This window comes from Lutjanus erythropterus, chromosome 14, assembly GCF_056507025.1.
Source record: "Lutjanus erythropterus isolate fLutEry1 chromosome 14, fLutEry1.hap2, whole genome shotgun sequence".
NCBI lineage: Eukaryota > Metazoa > Chordata > Actinopteri > Lutjaniformes > Lutjanidae > Lutjanus > Lutjanus erythropterus.
Window position 1 is genome coordinate 33,895,783 of NC_139330.1, and position 21,806 is coordinate 33,917,588.

Consider the following 21,806-nt stretch of genomic DNA (forward strand, 5'->3'; position numbering starts at 1 on the left):
GATACATGACACCTTCTGCTCAGCAATAAAAGCTTCACAAATGAAGACCACCTGTGTGATTTTTGAAGGCTATAAATGAACTACACTAAGGCCGTGTGACTTAGCGTTACCTCCACTGAGTGACTAGTGTTTGGCGTGATGATGTTTAGTGTTCATGTCAAACCTTGTAGTCTCATTTCGCCACTCGTTAGCAGCCGCCTTTTTAAAACATGTAAAAGCATCAGAATTCACAAGCAGGATACTAATTCCCGGGTTTTAGGACTCATTCCTGCAGCACTCTGTTGTGCGGTATATTTGAGATCAGAGCTGTCACACACACCCTTCACTAGAAGAATAAACATCGATAAATAGTCACAGAAAATGCTCAGTGTCGGAGTTATCATTTTGAATTTATTTTCAAAAAGACACTTCAGCTAAAGGCTGGATTTCAAAGCTTCTGAAAGAGAGCCAACGCTGTAGACACAAATCTAACACGGTAAAGAAAATCGATACATCACAGCCCTAATAAGTGCCTGTAATTAGCTAGTTAAGCTAATTGTACGTGAATCTCCCTGTGGGCCAACTTGCTGGCTAACCAAACTAGCGGCCTACTCATCTGCAACAGCATTAGCATAATTTATGACTTATCATCGGCAAACTAATTTTCATATAGGTTTTAAAATCATGTCCCGCTGCTGTCCCACACAGACTCATATACTCTGTAGCTATATACAGAAGCACTCTAAAAGTCCTCATTAAGCATTTGATTGAGGAGCTTGGCACAGACCTGCTGCACCTCTCACCAGACCTCGACATTCTGTCTTTCTACACAGAGGAGTCCCCCCTCCTGGACATGCTGTTTCCCCAAAGGCCTCCAGTCCCAATACTGTGATAGAAGACCGGTTGAAACAAACAGTCAAAGAGAAATATTAGCCAAAAGATCATAGTTTCTGTCGTCAGGGTTTCAAAGACAGACTTTCCTTAAGGGGACACTTAGCAGTGGTATTGACAAAATGACATGGTGAAATATAACTACCTTAATGTCAGGCACTAAGGTTGCACTTTCCTAATACGTCAATTGCTCTAAGAGCTAGGATGTCGGTCCATTACACCATTACATGCCATGACCAGTTTATTTTTGATAGCTGAGAAAACAATCTCACCACATTGTCCATTTATTAGCTGTTCTGGAGCGTTCAATCATATCACATGATCTTATCTCCAGTTGGCATGAAATTAGAAATGTTCACATTTCATTTTTTTCCTCTGCACTTTGTCCTTATTGAGAGGATTAAACCATCCATAAATATGAGTGGTGCAGTAATACGTTTTAGCACAATATTGCAGTATATATGTCATATGTCATCCACACCTCAGTACATGACACAACAATGCCAGAAAAGTTGTTCTGCAGATATTCTTTGGTGTTTTTAATGACACTTTATGATGACACATCTTGTACTCAGAGGCGTTACTAAAGTTTTGTTCAATGAAATGCTGTCTAGCTTATGATGCAGCAGAGTGTGGAAGACAAATACAGATATAGGGGAATATTTCTTGAGAGTTGGACTCACTTTACAAAAGTGCCACTTTATAACTTTATTTATTGATCTGGGTGAAACTGGAGAGTTTTTTGACATACGGGTGGCTTTAGCTTACTTGTTGCTAAAGCAGCTAACCCTAACTGTTAGCTGCTGATCGTGGGCAACAGAACTGGGGTCAGTGAAGACGACCGTGCGCTGGATCGAACTCAGCCTCTGAGCTAACCACTAATTTACTTTGGCTCTGTTAGCCCCAGCAAACTGCTCGGTTGGCAGTGACTTGCCTCTGGGCTGCTGGGAGCTGGGACGGCAGGAACGCTACGTCGGTACTGTAGCCTGTTCCCTGTCATCAAACTGCTGCGTCCAGCCGTGTTCACATAATAAGGCCTTTTGGCCATTTGGCTGTAACCTGGAGCATTTTGGAGAAAATGTCAAAGTTACTTAATGATTAGTGTATTATGAACATCCAATTTAATTTTACATTAAAAACAAAGGCACAAAATGTTTTTGTATTCTGCCAAATATAGTTCTTCGACTGAAAATTAGAATCGGCAGGTCAGATCCATAAAAAAAAAAAAAAAAAGAAATTGGAATCGGCCAAGAAAATTGCAATCTGTGCATCTGTAATATTCAGATATTATTTATTATTTAGCCATATCACCTTCTCCTAGTCAGTGGCCAGCTAGGGTGTGAGAACTAGGGTGGAGAACGTTAGTTCAACCAATTTCACACCTTTGCTCTGCATCTTCATGAGAGCAGTAATCACCTCATAAACAATCTTGAACCAACATCAAAAGATAAACATGCATTTTTTCTTCTTTGAGCTATAAGCCTGCAACCACTTAACCCGTACCACGAGTCCATGTCTTACTTCCATAATAAACCTAAAAACAAGGAAAAGACAGATTTAAATGCAATGTGCTCTATGTGTGAATTCTGTGAGCGGCTCTTGTTGGCTGATGATGACACGGTCGGGTGTGTGATTGAGCTCTCCTGCAGCGATTAGCCTGTAGGGCCCTTCTGTTCCCCTGACCAATGCAAACACAATCACACCGCTATTCACCTGCACTTAGCCGGGCCAGAGGAGCCCACTACGCTTTTAATTACTCCAATCAGATTAATCATACTCTCAGATGACTCTGAATGAAATTTAACAATCTGTGTGTCTGTGTTTGTATGTGTGCGTCTGCATCAGTGTGCCTGTGAGTGTGTGAGACAGTTGGAGAGAAGCTTATTATGGTAGAGATTAGAGAGGTCCTTCCTATTGAAAAGACAAATATGCTGAGGATATTAATCTCCTCACTGGGAAAGATAATGAGTGAAACTGTCTCCTTATCTGCAGCCTGCTCTTCATTCAGAGAGCTCACTGTTTAATAGGCTGTCTGGCTGCCAGAAGCCATTCTATTCAGGTCTGGCTGATTATAAGTTTGTTTCCAACTGTATTGTGTGTTATGTTCGGAAGACAGAAGAATAACTTCAGGAGACGGACTGACTGAAGCTTTCAGAACTTCATCAAAATGTCTTGGCTGTTCCAACAGTCTCAAGAGCAGACTGAGTTACAACAGATTCACTGTCTAACATTTCAACTGATGCACCAGAAATTAAGGTCTTGACACACTGCCGGTCCGTCTTGCCAGCACCGTCCAGAAGGAAGAGCGTGAGTGCCTGCAAGAAGACACGAAGATGGTGAGCTGTACTTGGACAGCGCAGAGACAGAGCATACTCTAGTGGGGGACTGTAGCATTCCTCACAATCATGCATGCTAGGTACAGGGGTGAAGTAAGTGACTAATTGAACCATCTACTTTACGGTTCCGTCCGTAGTTTCCCTAAAGGTAGCTGGTGATCAGAGTCTTGCAGGTTTGATAAATCCAGCAATTAGGGTAGGGCTGGGTATTGTTAAGAACCTCACGATTCGATTCGATTTCGATTCTTTAGGTTTCGATTCGATTCGATTTTGATTTGATTCGATATTGATTTAAATTCTTCAATATCGATTCAGTAAGAAGTAGAAATACACATATAATTAAGAGTACCTGTTGGCAATTTTTAAATATTTATTTTCATGCCCATAACACATGTGGTACGTTACTTCACATCTTTGGGCAATAAAACATCTGAAAATAAAACATTAGCAGCACCATAATAGCTCACTTGTGCATATAAACCTCTGTCTTCACCTCTGTGTACAGCTTCAGGATGGCGACCTCTGTCATGTGTTTTCGTGTTGGTATAGCGTATCGTGGTTCAAGTGTGTGTACCATCTTCTTAAAACCTTCATTTTCCACGACACTGTACGGTCGAAGGTCCTTGCAAATGAAGACGGCAACGGACTTTGTTATCTTCTGTGCGTGGACAGAGCTTGGCGGTAGTTTGCAGACATGTTGTTGTTGTTTGGTCGCATGCAGCCTCCATCCTTAAAACGCAAATCACACAAAGATGTTGCGCACAGCGCCCCCAATGGCCAGAAGGTGAATCGATTCAGAGGGTTTGCTTAATCGATATTGAATTAGGAGGCAGATAATTTCGATGCATCGATTTTTCGATATTTTTACCCACCCCTAAATTAGGGACAAAACAATGTCAACCTATTTTTTTTTTTTACTTAAATGTGTTGTGCAGGTAAAGCTGAAGAAATTAGACTTGATGGCGGATTGTTTCAGGTTGCGTTTATGTGCACAAAGTGCAAGAAGTTTGACAGGGAATACAGCACCAAGCTGGTTCTCTTGCTGGGTTTGGCTTCTGCCACCCTAGGGCTGAGTCGGCTAATATCAGGCAGCTAGCTCCACGGCTAACTAGTTAATGCCAGCTACATAAAACAGCAGACGACAGTTAGCCTACTTTAGCTTATCACTGTTAGTCTACAGCTAACTCTGTAAGCTAAAGCACCTCGGTACTGTACTGTCATCAAACTGGTCTTATTACTTGAAGGAAATTATTCATAATATTCATGACACGCTTATTATATTCTTGTGATGGCCAGCATCAAAACCAACCACATATGACAGTTTAATGTCATGTTAAAACATAAAACTAAACAGTTAAGTCTGATGATGTTAAGTTGCCGTAACAAAGAAACATCTCAAACACTGTCAGCTTTACATTAAAAAATAACATACTGAAAAAAAATAACATACTGTACTTGAGTGAATGACACTTATTGACAGTAGTCATAACCATTAATAAAGACTTACTGTCCGTGACAGATATCATGGCAGGGTTATGACAGTGTGATGACAGTCTTGTGCGCACCCTGTCAAATGAAGTGTTTATCTTAAACTCTATCTGCACTCATGGGATGGCTCTTTTATTAAACTGTTAAATAATAAAATATAAGACATGCTTTCGGAGCCTGCACAGAATGTTCCTGAGGGCTGCTATTGGTCCACAGGCAACAAATTGAGAATCCCTGCTCTAGCGCCTCGTGTAGGGTCATGTTATTAATCAATCGGCTGTGAAAATAATGTTTAGTTGCAGCCCTAATTCACATAATTTCACATTTTACTCAGTACAGGCATATACCTGCACTGAAGATGTTGTTGTGAAGCTGCCTTTTAGTCTTGGAGAGCTTTGTTCAACTAAGATCATTTTTCTGCTTTGTTCATCTCAGCCCTCTTGTGGGATACACACAGACAGAATGCACCACACACTTCCCAGAGTCCATTTTTGGACAATTTACGCAAATACACCCTGATTACATAACTATCTTGTCTGAAGTCGTTTCTGCATTGAAGAGACAATTTGTACTGAAATAAATATGCGTGTGTGTGTGTGTGTGTGTGTGTGTGTGTGTGTGTGTGTGTGTGTGTGTTTAGCCCAGTCTCTACACATAAAACATTTCCTCGGTGATAATCTTCCTCTCTGTCTTGTTGCTGCTGAAGCTCATACATTATTTGCTGTGTGTTGCAGTGTGCTGGAGGATTCATGCAGTGAGCAGAGACGCAGTGAAAACCTCTTCAGGTTCTGGACCTCAGTGTTCGTTTTTTTGAGGGTTTTTTGCATCACGTGTGTTTGACTGACACAGGGAACATGACACTTATGAAATACATTCACACACTGTGACATGAGTGACATCACGGTGACGTCATGTCGGTTATTGTATGTGACATGTACACTGGATGAGTTGCTCATCCAAAGAGACGTGGATCTGCTGTGGGCCAGAGAGAAACAGCAGATTTAGTTCATCTGTCTACGGGAAAGGTCAGAAAAGTCACATTAAAGTAGAACCAGATCAGAATCAGAGTGAGGATGATTCAGTATCCCCTCATTTCTCTCAGAGTGCCAGTGTTTTCTGAGCATGAAACACGACTTTCTTCAAAAATCTCATCACTCATGGAGTGATAATGTTGCCTCATTTCTACCCTTTTTTCTTCTTTGGTGATTTTCTCCTCAGCTCTACGGAAGAAAATGAGCTGTTTTTGTCACAATTCAGTCCCTCTACCAACTATTGCAGGAATATAAAAGACTTTCTGCTCAAAAACATCTGGCATCCTCTGTCAGTCTTGTACTGAAAAGCTTTAGAATATTGTGATCCTGTTGTAGTAGCTGTCTTGGCATTGTTGTTGGTACGATATACGGTAATCATCCATTGATTGTAAATTGCTAGACCTAGGATCTTTTGGGAAGAGTACTGAAAGTTTTTTGTTGTGTTTTTGTGAAGCTCATACTAACACCAACATTAAATGTGCAGTGCTGTCTGCAGCAGAGCCCTGCGATGAACTGGCGACTTGTCCAGGTTGTACCCCGCCTCTCGCCCAATGTCAGCTGGGATAGGCTCCAGCAGCCCCGCGACCCTTACGGACTAAGCGGTTACAGAAAATGAATGAATGAATGATGAATGTCTGCAGCAGGGACGTCACTATACCAGAAATGTAGTAGTCGATACCAATGCTAGTCAATTCTGTTGCTTTCTCTCTCATCCTCTCCCTCTTTTTCCCTTCATATTTTAACAGTTCATTTTCACAGAATAGTTGTACACATCTTTAGGTCTTTACTGTATTTTTCAGCCTGGTATTTGTTTGTACAGTTTATAATAAGAACAGAGTCCACAGTCCTATGTTTGAGCAGCTGAGCTGACAGAGCGCACTGGATGCACTGCAGTGTGCACTGCTACAGCCAGTGTGTGTGTGTGTGTGTGTGTGTTTGTGTGTTTGACTGAGAGGGAGACATAGAGAGGGAAAGAAGGATAGAAGGAGAACGCTGCTTTGTCACTTGACCCTCACCTTGTAACCCATGGTATTTTCTGGAAAGTTGATCCGAACCTGTCCACTTCGTGGGTAAACTGGGTCGATCCTCGCATCACTACTTTTTCTTTTGGATGAGTGGAAATGGAGGTGTTGCTGCAGCTGCGCATGTTGCTGTCTTACTCATGTAGTTGTTGTTGTTCAGTGCTGATAGGTGTTCTTCTCCCTTCTCTGGCATTTGACAGCAGACTACAGCACTTGTAAGCATTGCTGTCCCTGTCATGTCCAGAGGAACTGCATCTCTGGTACCTCTGGTTCCAAATTTTGGCATCAACTTGATCTGCAGGTGAGCAGGTTTTAGCTGGTGTGAAGCGCAAGCGTTTTTTACTCCAATGCGCCGAGCACAAGATAGCAAACATGCCGGGCCACACCTTCGTTTACCTTCATGTTTAGACCTGCCACCCATGGCTGCACAGACCTGGCGCAAGAGCATTTGCTAACAGACATGGCAAAAATGGCACTTGTGCTGGTGTAAGATAGCAAAACCACTTGGACCAGCGGCGCAACAGCTTTGCACCGGGTATAAGATAGGGCCCTTAATAGTAGCTTGTAGCCATTGGTTTTTAGTAGGGCCTGACTGATACTGGATTTTTGGGGCTAATACTTATATTAGGGAGTAGAAAAATTCTGATATCGATATATTGGCTGATACTTTTTATACAGGATGTAATATACAGAAACACTTATCAAACAGATATGTGATGGGGGAAGGATATTTTACAGTTATCAGTAACCTCTATTGTCCACTTTTACCCATATTATTAATGACTATGAATAACTATAAATTAAAAACACACAAACAGAGCAAAATATTCATATGTTAAACCCTGATTTAAGAGAAAAGGATCATATAAAATCCTGCCTATTAAGTCAATCTGTGTTTTGTTTTGTTTTTTTAAGTTTTCATAGAGGAAGTTTATTACTATACACTAAAGCTATCAAGGTTGCCTCACATGCTGCACAGAAAATGTAGAACACAATCTGCCCTTGTTAGTATAAAAATTTAAAGGCATTACCAGCTTTCCATATTTTGCCTCTCACTCTGTCATATTCTTATAAGAGACTTTGTAAAATAGCCTGCTGGTTTGGTTTTTTTTTTTTTTAGCACAAATATTGTCTCGTGGCGTCATGACAGAAGGTACCACAGCCTGACTGCAGATCAGTATTCCTCCTGACTCCCCGTCCAGGTGGTGTCTAAATTCTTTAAGCGCTCCCTTCAGTCACACTCACCTGTCTTGAATTAGCAGACAGGTGGACATCAGTTTAATCACAGCAGCTGGTGAAGACAGAGACAGTCCCCTGTCAGACAGAGAGACAGAACATTTACCAACTTCAACAATTACGTTGTTTAAAGTGTTTGGATAAATCTGTTTTAAAAGACACTGGCAGAAAAATGTTGGAGAGAATAATACAGTTTTGAAAAAAGAAAACTTGCAGACACAAATTAGAATTATCTTTAGACAAAATAATAATACATTGAAATATTCATATTGGCTTGTGGCTTGTCAGAAATGTAAACCAGCTGTTAAAATGTGCACTGGACAGACTTAATGGATCAATATGAATGTTCGTATCAGAGAAACAGAGAACCGCTACCTGAAGTTGACAGATCACTGTCCACAGGAGGAGAGGGGATCATGACTCCCCCCGACCCCCCCACCCCCGCCGTGTGTGCCCTCCTCCCTGGGCACGGAGGCTGCGGCGAGCCCCCTGCCTGGGTCACATCTTCAGACAGAAAGAGAGACGTGACTGAGAGTTGTCTGAGATGACAGCACCGTCACACACTCACAGCGGGAGCGGCGTCTGACAGCGTCGGCTAATGAGACCATTAACGAGCTGTCAACTTCGTTAAGCAACAATTAAAGAAACCCTCTGACGGGCTTTGCATATATTGATCTTATAGCCATACACATAATCTAATATAGGAGTACACATTCAAATAAATACATTGTATTTACAAATTTTTAAACCTGCATGGATCCTTTAAGTCTCTTAAATCTTCTAAGATTTTAGAACAAAATTGAATTGATTTCTTTCATGAACAACAAGTGGACCTTTTCTGGTCAACATTAGCAATGACTTAACTGATTGTCGCCACTCTAAAGTCTTGAATTGTCACTAAAGGTGACGGATCTTTGCTGTCCTTTGGAGCCTGAGTGTCCTCTTGTTAATCTCTCCTTAAAAGTCACTTTTCTTAACTGATGGTATTTGTTGTAATTATGTTATCTTTTCTTATCTATGTGTTGGTTTAGATTAGGGAGCTTTGTTTTTAAAGGTGCTACATGGATAAAGTGAATTACTATTTAACTAACCAGAGAAAGGTGATCATAGTAAAGAGGCAAAGTCCCTCTCTTCCAGCGTGGGACCTTTCTCAGGAAATAATGTGACATGGGAGAGTTGAAGAAGTCTCAGTTTGTCCTACTTTGTGTGACTCCACTAAATCTACAGTAGATGTAGTCGACTGAAATCTAACAGACTTAGTTAAGTATAATGGATTATTTGTACTTTTCTGTAGAAATTTGCAGTTGCACAGTTAAGTCAGATTTTTTTCCCCACTCATCATATCATCACCGTCATATATGACTTTTTATTTAGGGATCACATCATTTTTGTCATTTAAAAAAGTAACTGATGAAAACTAAGATAAAAATGATTCTTCAGTAAAATTAACACAGGCGTATACAAGTTTTACAACAAACACCAACTTTCTTGTCTTGTAAAATTACCTTTTATGTCAACACACATCATATGTGTAATTTGTGGCACAGTTCAAACTGGATCAAAACAATATTTGTCACCAGTAGATCGATTAATCAATGGTTAAATTATTTGACAACTATTCTGATAATCAGTTTGAGCCATTCTTTAAGAGAAAAAGGTCAAAAATCTGTGATTTCAGCTTCTTAAATGTGAATATCTTCTGGTTTCTTTATTCCTCTCTAATAATAAACTGAATATTTTTGAGTTATGAGTGAAACAAGATATTTGAGGACGTCATCTTGGACTTTGGGAAACACCAATTGACATTTTTCACTATTTTATGACATTTTAAAACAAACATCTCTGAAATGATTAATTGAGAAAATAATCGACTGATTAATTAACTATGAAAATAATCATTAGTTGCAGTGATTAGGTCCCACAGTTGTCCACTGGAAGGGGAGGGACTTCAACTCTCTATAGGCTACAAAAAAACTTGCAAGCTCGTTACAGTAAAGTTACATCGTTAACTTACAACAGATTATTGATGCAGTTTGTCCACTTTGGAAAAATGAATTCAGCTCAGCAAATCATATACGAAGTCAACGGTATACTGTATATTCCCTCTGAAGAACCTTTGACATAACTTGTAGAGACACATACAGTATTTCTTGGAAACACAGGGGACTCTTCTCATCCTAACCACTCATGGCCGTATTGATTTATTGATGGGCGATCACACGGCTAGGCTTTAGCTGCAGCATTGTGTGTGCACCTGAGAGAGTGAGGTGTGTCACAGAAGTGCCTGCTGAATTTTACACCGCTCTTGTTCTGAGATATTGAGCGGGCGTAGCTGAGCGCGTGCAGATAGTGTGTTTCTGGATCTCAGTTGGCAGTGTGACAGTTGGGATTTGCAACAGCGCATTGACTGCTCGACTATCTGGAAAAGTGAATTGTGTGTGTAAAGGTGCTGCCGCTGACAGGAGGAACTGTAGATCTGTGCTGAGCGTTTTTTGTTGGCCAGAATATACTTTGATTTTATTCAAGTCTATATATGGAAAATGATGTATAGGACTTTAAAGGGATAGTTCAGATTTTCTGAGGTGGGGCTGCGTGGTGCACTTACCCATAGTCAGCGTATTACCTACAGTAGATGGAGGTCAACAGACCCGCAGTTTGGAGAAGCAGCAGAATCACCGGTGTAGGAAGCTAAAGAGAGTTTCTCAAACTCACAGACAACCTCAGAAAATATGAGCTTCTCCAAGAATTACCACTGTGACGACATTAAAATACAGTGTAGTGTAGGCCTACCCTATTCCACTCCGGACCATTAACCAGGCCTCCAGGATTTCATGGGCTTTTATTGGGATTGTTGCAGCCTGCAATGCCTGATTTCACAGCAGCATTGGAGCAAAATTGTGATGCAGGTTGTGATGGTTTTAGGTACTTTTAGCTGTTTCTTCCAATGAAATTGCAGGAGCAAGTTAAAATTGCAAACAAAATTTTGCAAAAAGGTGGAGGATTACAAAACCTCTTACTATATGTGCATAATTTATAAATGAAGAGGTGCACCTGGGGGGTATTCCACAAAGAAGCAACATCTTTTTGAAGCTCAAATTCACTTTAAAGCGCAAAAGAGCATCAATAAATGTCAATAACAATGACAAATCAACAATGACAAATGACAAATTAAAAAGAAAGTAAAAAATAAACCATTGAGTTGGTTCATTGAGACTGACATGCATGATGTGTTCACGGTGGACTGCTGTGATTGGTGGATCTTGCTGGAAAGCTATGCAGATTGGTCAAATTTGCGTAAAAGTTGTAGTTAATATCTGGGTGCAGAATTCATGGGGATCCGTTAAATTTGCATGAACTTTTGCGATTGCAACATTGCAGCTTCCTGGAGGGACTGGTTAACGTAGGAGGCAGGTTTATCCCCAATAAGAAGATAATTTATTGTTGACTGTTGACAGTCACAGCCACGCTGTGTTCACAGTAAGACAGTGGCTTACTGCCATCACAGTTTAGCAAGTAACTAATCATGGATGTTTGCACTACGTGCATGAACACGACTATGGGGCAGGATGATAGTAACGCAAGGAGGTTGTGGCAGGGGCAGCATCTTTCTGTGCGGAGCTTGTAGGTTCTCCTCGTGTCTGCATGGGTTCTCTCCAGGTACTCTGGCTTCCTCCCACAGTCCAAAGACATGCAGCATAATGGGTTAATAGATACGTCTAAATTGCCTGTAGGTGTGAGTGTGCTTGTGAGTGGTTGTTTGTCTCTATGTCTCAGCCCTGCGATGAACTGGCGACTTGTTCAGGGACTTGTTTGGTAAAAACACTAATTTTATCTATCTATAACACTGGAGTTGGTGGACTCCTGCTGCCTCCATCAAACTATAATGTGTAACGGTGCTTCATTATTGTAAAATGTCATGTAAATACAACCCCCAATGCTGATTGTGATGCTCCGCTGAGGTCTCACCTCGTCTGTCCAGCTCTCACATGAAGTCAACATTCAACACGACTGTGAAACTGTGATCTGCTACAGTCCAGTGTTCACACACGGCTGCAAAGTGTGTAATAGACACAACACACAGCCTGTCCCAGTCTGACATGTACTCTTTAAAGTGGCTAGATGATTATTGGCTGGATGATTATTGTACCTCCACACCAGAGGCAGAATGTTTCAAGTTTTCCGTCTGTCTGTCACGTTCTCATGAATGCAATATTTCAAGAACACCTGGAAGGGAATTTCATTATGTCTGGCACAAACATCCACTTGAGCACAAGGATAAACTGATTGAACTTTCTGGCTTTCAACACCGCCATTCAGGAACAGAAGGGGAGATTGTGACCATATTTGACATTTGGTCAGATACTCAAGTCTTGGGTGCCCACTATGAAACTGTGCTGGTGGTAAACATCCTCTGTGCTGTAGCTGAGTTGAAGATTCTGTAAAGCACCCACGTGTTCATTTGTTTGTTTGTTTGTTTGTTCCTCTTTGCAGTAGAGATACACCAATCCATTTCTTTTTACTTCCAATACAATTCTGATATCTGAATTTGGAAATCTGCTCATACCAATACCAGAGCTCTTTTTTTCTTGATGACGATGATGATGATGATGATGATGATGATTAGGGCTGCAACTAATGATTATTTTCACTGTCGATTAATCTGTTAATTAATTCTGTGATTAATTAATGCTGTCACAATCCAATTTAAGTCTTTGCTGTAATTATTATGTTTATTATTAATGAATCAGTCGATCATTTTCTTCACTTATCAAGTAGTTTTTTCGATCATAAAATGTCAGAAAGTCTTGACCAGTGTTTCCCAGAATTCAAGATGATGTCCTCAAATGTCTTGTTTTGTCCACAACCCAAAGATATTCAGTTTACTGTCAGAGAGGAGTAAAGAAACCAGAACCAGAAGCTGAAATCAGAGTATGTGCACTTTTTTTCCAAAATAGTTACCTTTTAATTTAATGAATCTTAATGAAGATGATGATTGCATAAAGCTGAAATTTAACTTAGATTTAACTGTGAAAAGTTCTGTCAGTTTTCTCTGTCTGGAAATCTTGTTTAGTTTGTGTAATGTAACCTGTGTAATGGTGTCCTTCAAACATCACGGGCCATTGTAGGATTATTGCTTTGCTATGCTTTGCATTTTCAGCAGATAGAAGGACGATAGATTGTGATATTATTTTTTGCACAGAATACGAACCTCGACTTGATAAGGTAAATATTGTCTGCATGTTTTGCCATGTTTTATTAAAGGAGAAATCTGTAATATATTTACTGTAATAAATCATAAGATGACCATGATGCGTCATCAGAGATCAATGAAACATGCTAAGCTGAAATACTTGCTTCACTTGACATGAACACTACAGCTGCAGCGTCCATCTTTCAAACTTTCATTCTGGGCTGGAATAGCTGTTTTGTACATCTGTTTCACCGCTCCAGTTAATGCAGAATTAAGTATCTGTTTATGAGGTGTAATGAATAATTTTTAATCTTAAAGAAGACATAGGTGTTTACAACTGTGAAACTGAGCAAAATGTTAATGGAGTTTTGCAGGCAGTGAGACAGACAGCCACTGAACTCATCGTCCAGAGTGTGTTATTTCAGAGCAGTGGCCTTCGTTTTCGGGATAACAGGCTTTAGCTTTACATCAAAAGACAACTGCAAGATTTAAACAGCTGATCAGTTTACAGTGGAGAACTTGTCGTCCCTTGTAATTGTTCATTTACAAGGTTGCGTATGTCCTGCGCTCCTGCAGTGTTCCTGCAGCCTGCCCGTCTCTGCTGTGTCTGGAGAGGAGGGGGCAGAGAGAAGCCACACACTTCAACCATAGATCGTATATTAAACAGGATTACACCCTATTTAATATACAGTCTATGCGCCATGTATTGTAATTTTTTTGCTATTTAAGTATTTTTCCCACATTGTACATAAGTTTTTCCCTAAACACTCCTGTTTAAGATGCATATTATTGACGTTTTCTTTAGAACTAGTGCATGTACTACTCTTTCTCACTTTTAGAATCCTGCTAGTTGCTGTGTGCTGTTATAGACAGTCCTACTGTATTCATTGTCGACACACAGATGACTTTGTTGCTAATTAGGTACGGTGACCTGAAAAGTCAGTCCTGCATTCCCAACACACAACAGACGGATTCTTTTGATCAACACAGGCGCCTGAGACACAGTGCTAATGTAATGAGTAATGTAATCATGTATGTATATTGATGTATATCTGCATATGTATAATGTAAGTACTGTATAATGATACATACAAAACAGTAACCTAGATATTCAACGTCCAATGATGGAGAGCCAAGGATGACGGTATCACGTGTAGTATGTTACAGCACCGTATAGTAAGAGCCACGTGCTCATGGCCTGATTCCTTTCTCTCCAGGGACAAGGTTGTAGCTTGAACACTCACACACATGTATGTACAGGACTTTAATAGACTAGTGATGCCCCTGCACACAGATATACTGTATACAAATACATACACAATCCACGCATGCTACATACAGGGACTTTGTGGACAGAGAAATGCACACACACACACACACACACACAGAGTATGTACTCACATGCATACACACACATGCCTGCCAAGGGACGCTAATGAAGATGAAGTAGCTAATTAAACATGACAGTGAAGAGCGATGGGCAGCCATGTTATGTGACGTTATGGGGTCGGCTTGGACCTATAGATGCAGGACTTCGGCCAGTGTGGGATTCTGTGTTAGAGAGAGAGAGAAGGATGGATGAACGTAGTGGAGAGAAAGATGGATCAAAATATATCACAGCATGGAGAGGTAGAATATTTCAGAGGTGTGTTCCAGCTCTCCTGGTGTTTAAGATCCCCCTCAAGTATTCTTTCTATACACACACACACACACACACACACACACACACACACACACACACACACACACACACACACACACACACACTGCTGGCCTAGATCTATGAGGTGGGTGATTCCTGCAGGTGCAGCACATCCTGGCTGACACCATACTGTCTGAAATCTGGAGGGAAATCCAGCAGCGTACACATACGTTCATTCACCCAGGATTTACTTACTTCACTCTTTTTCTGTTATCTGTTTTTCTGACTGGCTTTAAACTTTAAACTTTATATGAAGGGGTGTGCATAAGATATGCCATGACACCTGTCGTGAGCATGAAGGAGTCTTTATTAGGGCTGCAACTAGTGATTATTTTCGTAGTCGATCAATCAGTTGATTATTTTCTCAATTAATTGATTAATAGTTGTTTGGTCAACAAAAATGTCACACAAAGCCTGAGATGATGTCCTCAAATGTTTTGTTTCACTCACAGCCCAAAGATATTCAGTTAAAAAAAGTCAAAATTCTCTATTCTGGACCAAAGAGTTTGTGAAGTAGACATTTTGGCACCAGACAAACCGTCATCAAGTGACGGTATCATCCTCTGGGGATCATGGATAATACCAGATTTAAGTCTCAACTGGTCAGTAGTTGTTAAATAACCCAATTTGTTCAACAAAGTCACAACCTACATGGCAAAACAATCTTTTGATCAATAGTGCAAGGGCTGGTGTTGAGCTCTACTGGTCTGATCCAATGTGTGAACCTAAACTGGTCTAATTTTATCAAGTCAGACGTGTTTCGTTGCACAGCTGAGAGCAGGAATCCTTCCTCTGAACCTTGAAGTTGGCAGATTTAAAAATACCCAGGAGGACAACAGGTTGTGTGAATTGTGTCGAGGAGAAGTTGAGAATTTTCTTCTATATTGTCCTTTACATGATGAGTTAAGAACACCAATATTCAATGAAATGTCTGTTCAAAATCCAGACATGTTCTCATGCTCTGATGATGAGAGAAACTTTAATGTTAATAAGTTGGCTAACTTTGTTTCTAAAGCTTGGGAAAAACATCAGGATGGTTTATTTGTTCAACATTTATATTGCAACTCTGATTTAATAGGAAGCTCTCAACATCGTTAGCCCCTACACAGCATACAGTGAGGCAGATATACTCACTGTTTGTACAAAATACAACTCACCTCAAGTAACTTAACATGTCTTCTTCTCTTATTAACAAGTCTTTTATTGTGAAACATTTACAGCAGGTCAGGGCAAAATGCGGGGGCCAGATGCAGCCCACGTAAATGTTTCATGTGGCCCACAAGGCCCTCAAAAATAAAAAATCTAGCAAAGACAGTCAAATATTTTGCTTACCATTAAACTGTTATCAAACCTTTATTTTGAAAGGGCTTGGTGCCATGTCCATTAGTAATCATAATGAACTGTGTCTTTTATATTTAACTGTACCTTTATTCACTCAGTGCTCTACATCCATGTTGTTTATGTTGTTCTTCTACTTTTGCTGCTACTATTGCTGCAAACTATATGCAACCTGCATGGTTCACTGTAAAACATCAAGTTTTGGACATTACCAACAAAATATTCACCCATAATTCATCACATGGTAAATCAAAACTGTATAAGTGCTCTACATAGATATGAAACACTGCTGGCCATTCTGTTATTAGAGATTTAACCATTATTAGGATCTTATATCATTTGTGTTGATCAATTTCTCATGTGACCCCCATGAAAAATACTAGCTCACCCTTGATAAACAGGAATGTGTTGTGTTAACTTACTGACTTGTAGCTCATGTTCATGGGCTCTCTTTATGTTCCACCTTGTAGCGGCTGACTTCTGTGGGAGGCCTGCTGGTAAAATTTCGGTATTATTGGTCTGTTCTGTTATTTTCAATCGGCCCAATCCTGGACAGTGTTCATCATAAATCTTCCTCATTGGACGAGGGAAATTCTGAAAATGGTGCAGTAGTATGCCTCATAGCAACTCACAGACAGATATGAATATGACATTTTTAGCCACTGCACATGCACATGCATGATTTTCTCCGTACTCCTGCATGAAGAGCCCCTGGCTGTGTTTACCTGTGTGACTGACGGTACACAGCATGTGATAGCATCCACTTGTAGTTTGGTTAGTCATTGTTGTGTGTGTCTGTGCATGTGCACGAGTTACTCAGGGTTATGTCATGTGCCTCCCTGCGTCTTATCTGTTACGTCACGTCACCATAGTAACCTCGGCAGTGATGATGCATCCTGCCTCAGTGGACCACCAGCCACCTCAAACACTCACCAAGGTCTGTTTGTGTGTGTGGAAGTGTGTCTGCACGCACCTCACACAAATGATTGTGTATACTTTCACTATGTTGATTCTTGCCTGCGCGCGTGTGTGTGTGTGTGTGTGTGTGTGTGTGTGTGTGTGTGTGTGCGCGTGCAGTCTAATGGAGCACAGACTCAAGTTATTAAGTAATGACAAGAGATAGAGGATTCCTGCAGAGTATGTTGAGTGTGCTTCAAGCTGTAAAGTTGTTCAATGTCTTCTATTAATGTCACACACACACACACACATACACACACACACACACACAGATGCACTAGCTCAGGGGAAGAGCATACAGTAAGAGGGCAAAAGGCGTCACAGTTGTATAGAAGCTTTGGCAGTGATGCAGCTTGGCAGATTTCACCCTTCAGTTCTCTTTGTAGAACTCCACACTGTAATCAAGTGTCACTGCACAGCTGTGCATTGTGTGTGTTTTCATTTAAAATGCACATTTCTTTTGCAGCTGATACTGAAGGCTCTGTTAGTCTGCCCCTAATTGCATCTCGTTGTGCAGATGGTTTCAGTTTTCTTTGTCCAGGTTTTGAAATATTCGTCTCTGTGATTTCCACGTCTGGGTTCTGTTCAAAGCGTCAGATAATAATGACAGTATATTTAAATAACGTAAAGGACCAGTGTGTAGGATTTAATGACATCTAGCGGTGAGATTGCAATTGTAAACACCTCTTCTCACCCTCCCCTTCCAAGTGTGGAGGAGAACCTACGGTGGCCACAAACAAAACAGGCTGACTCCATGGAAGATGACCTGTGCCCTCTGTAGCTGTATAAACAGCTCATTCTGAGGCAGGGGTGTCCCGCTGGCCAAAACCAGCCCGCCAGTGGTTCTTGTCCAGCCCGCTAGATGACTTTGCAAAGTATGAAAATTGCAGCGTAGTGATTGATTCAAATTCTTCAACGAAATGCACAAAAATGCCTGGTTTATGTTGTCAAAAAGGCAATTATTTTTCTTGTGACATGTCAGGCAGGTCATCATCTGTTTTGTCCTCTGTTTTCAGAATCTTTTATTTCTTTACACAAAAAGGGGAGGATTTTTAGAGCTATTTTTATGTATAGGTTATAATGCAGTGGTTTTACTGGTTCAGCCCATTTGAGATCAAATCTGCTGTGTGTGGTCCATGAAATAAAATGAGTTTGCAACTCACACCAAAACCTTAGAACAGAGGTGTCAGAGCTTTGGAGATATCAGTCATAGTCTTCTCTCCACTATAATGGAACTAGATGGTGCTCAACTTATGGTGTTCAAAGGGCTAAAATATATACATCTGAAAAACTTTCCAGAAATCTTCATGACCACATCACTCAAGATAATCCACAGAACTGGGTGTGAGCGGTTTCATATTGGAACTATTTTCCTTCCACCAAACATCTACGATTTGAAGCCACATTTCCAGAGGTTTTAGAGGAATAATGGCCTAATTTAAAATGCCTCATGGTATGTACAGGTCTTATTGCCTGAAGAAGCAGTTCCGATTAAATAACCAAAAAATGACTGCCAATGGTAAATGGTACATATGATGTGTTTTTAGGAGAGGAGGTTAGAGGGGGTTTTTCAAACTACTCTCATAGAATTTTTCGTCCTCCAGAAAGGTTTTGTTAGCATTACAACAAATCAGAGTCACACATTTCATCTGCTTCTGTATTCCACAAACTCCAGATTATTTCGAATTCATGGCATGAATATTTCTCAAATATTTTTATTGATGTATATATCGATCTTCATCCTCTGTTGCTCCTCTGCAAAATGTTCCAGAATATGTTTAAAAAGCATTTAAGTGGATATTATTTTTACTGTTGCTCAGGGGTCAACATGGTAAAGGAGGGCTACATCTAGCAGTTATTTTCACAGGCGATTGATCGGCCGATTATAACCCTGATTAATTGATTAATAGTTGTTTTGTTATAGATATGTAAGCATCAGAAAATGGTGAAAAATGTTTCCCAAAAAGTGTTTACCAAAAAAACAAGATGATGTCAGCATTTAACAAGCTGAAATCAGAGAATTCTGACTTTTTTCTTAAAGAAATTACTCATATCAATTAATTGATTATGGAAATAGCTGCCAACTAATGTAATAATTGATTAATCAATTAATTGTTGCAGCTCCACAATATCTCCCTCATAAACACAAACACACACATCCCTGCACTCTCTTACATATCACATGCTCACATTTTCAGCTTTTAAATGCATATTATTATCATTATCTCATTATTGCTGCTTTAATGCATATTTTGTTATAAGTGGTTAACCATCATTGCATTATTTTCAGTATTTCTGTATTCTTTGTTCAAATGGAGGCTTCAGATAATCCCCCCTGATTCCTTTCTCTCCCTGCAAAGTATATGATTTGGCATCTTTGCCATTTTTGTGTATTGTGCAAAATAAAACTAAACCAATCAATGTTACAATGTTAAGCAGGGCTTTAAAAACACAATAATCAATGAAAAAATATGTCTGTTACTGAGGAGATAAGAGATTTTCTCTTTGTTGTGTTGCACCTCGAAGTCTCAGTTGTGTTTTTTGTCTTCAGGGTAGTTGTTGGCGTTCACAGTTATTAACTAAACATATGCTTCCAAGCTCATCTGCACTGTAACACTGCAGCAGCTCCCATCATCCCTGCTGCAGCCGCTCTATTCTCCCCTCTGCCTGTGACAGAGCTGTTTGCAAAACGTTGCAAACGTTTCATGTTTCTGCGTCTTGATAAATATAGCCGAGCGCGCTGCTATTTATAGAAGCCCCGGCGTGCTCTGCACCTAAGTCAGGGCCTGTTGCATGGTGGGAGAGGAGATGGGTCGGAGATGGGGCGCTTGAGGATACTGTGACCCAGATGACTGAGCTGGAATGATTGGCCTCGCGGTGCTCAGCGTGCTGCCGTACTAATGCTCCCGCAGGAACGCCGTGACACAAGATGCATGTCTCATCTGCCTTTGTTCTGCAGGGAGAGGGAAGGTTCCCAGTATTCAGGAATGTCAATTAACTACAGAACCAAGAGCCCGTGCATCACGACCATTAGTGTGTTTGTGGATCGCAGCGTGCATTTATTTTAAGAATGAAAAGTCACTACCTCATGTTCATCTGTAGAAATGACAAAATACAAAGGGTCTCTGTGAAAGTGTTTTTATTTTGTTACATAAAACCATGTTTGTGTCTTTCACCGAGCCAACTGCCCTGGGAGGGAGCTGCAGATGGTTTGTCTGATGGTTTGTTTGCAGAGAATAAGTTCTTTATGGAACCATCCCAACGAGAGCCCGACTGATATATCTGTCGACTGATATATCTGTCGACTGATATATCGGGCCAATATTTGCCTATCACAGCAATATCAGTCTGTATCAGTATCATCATAAATGTTGTCTGTGCTGATGTCAAAACTTCTTTTTTTTAACAGAACATGATGCAGATTGTTTAATTGTTAGCTTTACAGGCAGGATTTTATGTATATTTGATCCTTTTCTTTATAGGTAATTATAATTATTAAAAATATTGGTGAAAGGTTACAGTTTCAGTGCCCTGATATCATTTTGGACAATAAAGTTTATTGCTAAACTGTAAACTATCCTGCCTCTGTAACATGTCTTGTCACAAGTGTTGACCACTTTTGAGGGTTCACTGCAAAAATGCAGGGATGTACGATTAATATCAGTGCTGAAAAATGATCATTCGATATTGGCCTGTCACAGAATATCTGTCTATATCAGTATCGGCATACATTAGCTGATAAATATTGGCGCTAATAATGTCTGATTTAAGAGATGATGTCAAACCAGTTAATTTGAATTCTTCTGCAAAATGTTCTATAAAAGCCGATGTCCGTTTGTGAACATTTGAAGGGTAAAACCTGTTTTGTTTTGGTTGTCATGGTGATGTCAGTTAGATGTGGTTTGGTAAGAGCTGTGAAATATTCAATCATCCATCTTTGCCCACTACGTCTGAGCCTTTCTGACCCTCAGCTGTGCAGAATCTACAGGTTTTATGAACTTTTAAAAATACAAACACGAAATTATCGTTTATATTATTGGTATCAGCCATGACAAGCAGGTGTTTATCAATATCTGTTGAAAAAAATCCATAGTGCATCCCTACAAAAAAATCTGTGTTTTTGTATTTTTTCTACATTCCGTATATTAAATTCTGTATATCAGCTGATATATCGATATCAAGATTTTTTACTCCCCAATATCGGTATTGGCATCGGCCCCAAAACTCCAATATCGGTCGGGCCCTAATCCCAACATGTCTTTCTCTTTGTTTCTGTCTCAGGATATCATGTTTCCAGCTCCGTGGTCGAGGAGGGGGCGAGGTGGGAGAGTCGTCACCTTCTGCAAGAAGTCTACGACAACGAGTCGAAGCTTTACTCCGAGCCCGAAAAAAACTGCACTGAACCAGGTAAGACGAGCCGAGACGCTCGGTTAGTTAAAATGTCAACGAAAAGACGTCACAGGAGCGAGCAGAGCTGCTGTGAGCTCTCGGAAAGACCCCATGTGTGGTTTTCAGGGATGCGCCCGAATCCGAATAAGCTATTCAAGAAATAATGCAATGGACACAGATATTTCCCCAATCAGAAGTGGCTTGTTATTATTCGGAAAAAGTCAGCCCCATTATAACCTTAAAAAA

General features: G+C 40.3%; 1 protein-coding gene across 1 annotated transcript in view; it reads left to right on the plus strand.

Annotated features, from left to right (window-relative positions):
• Positions 1–21,806, plus strand: part of LOC146315857 (sodium/potassium/calcium exchanger 3-like) — a 119,591-nt gene that overhangs the window by 26,537 nt on the left and 71,248 nt on the right. Inside the window, exon 2 of the mRNA XM_084735621.1 lies at positions 21,453–21,578. Coding sequence (XP_084591747.1) covers positions 21,453–21,578 — 126 coding nt within the window. The remainder of the gene's footprint in view (positions 1–21,452; positions 21,579–21,806) is intronic.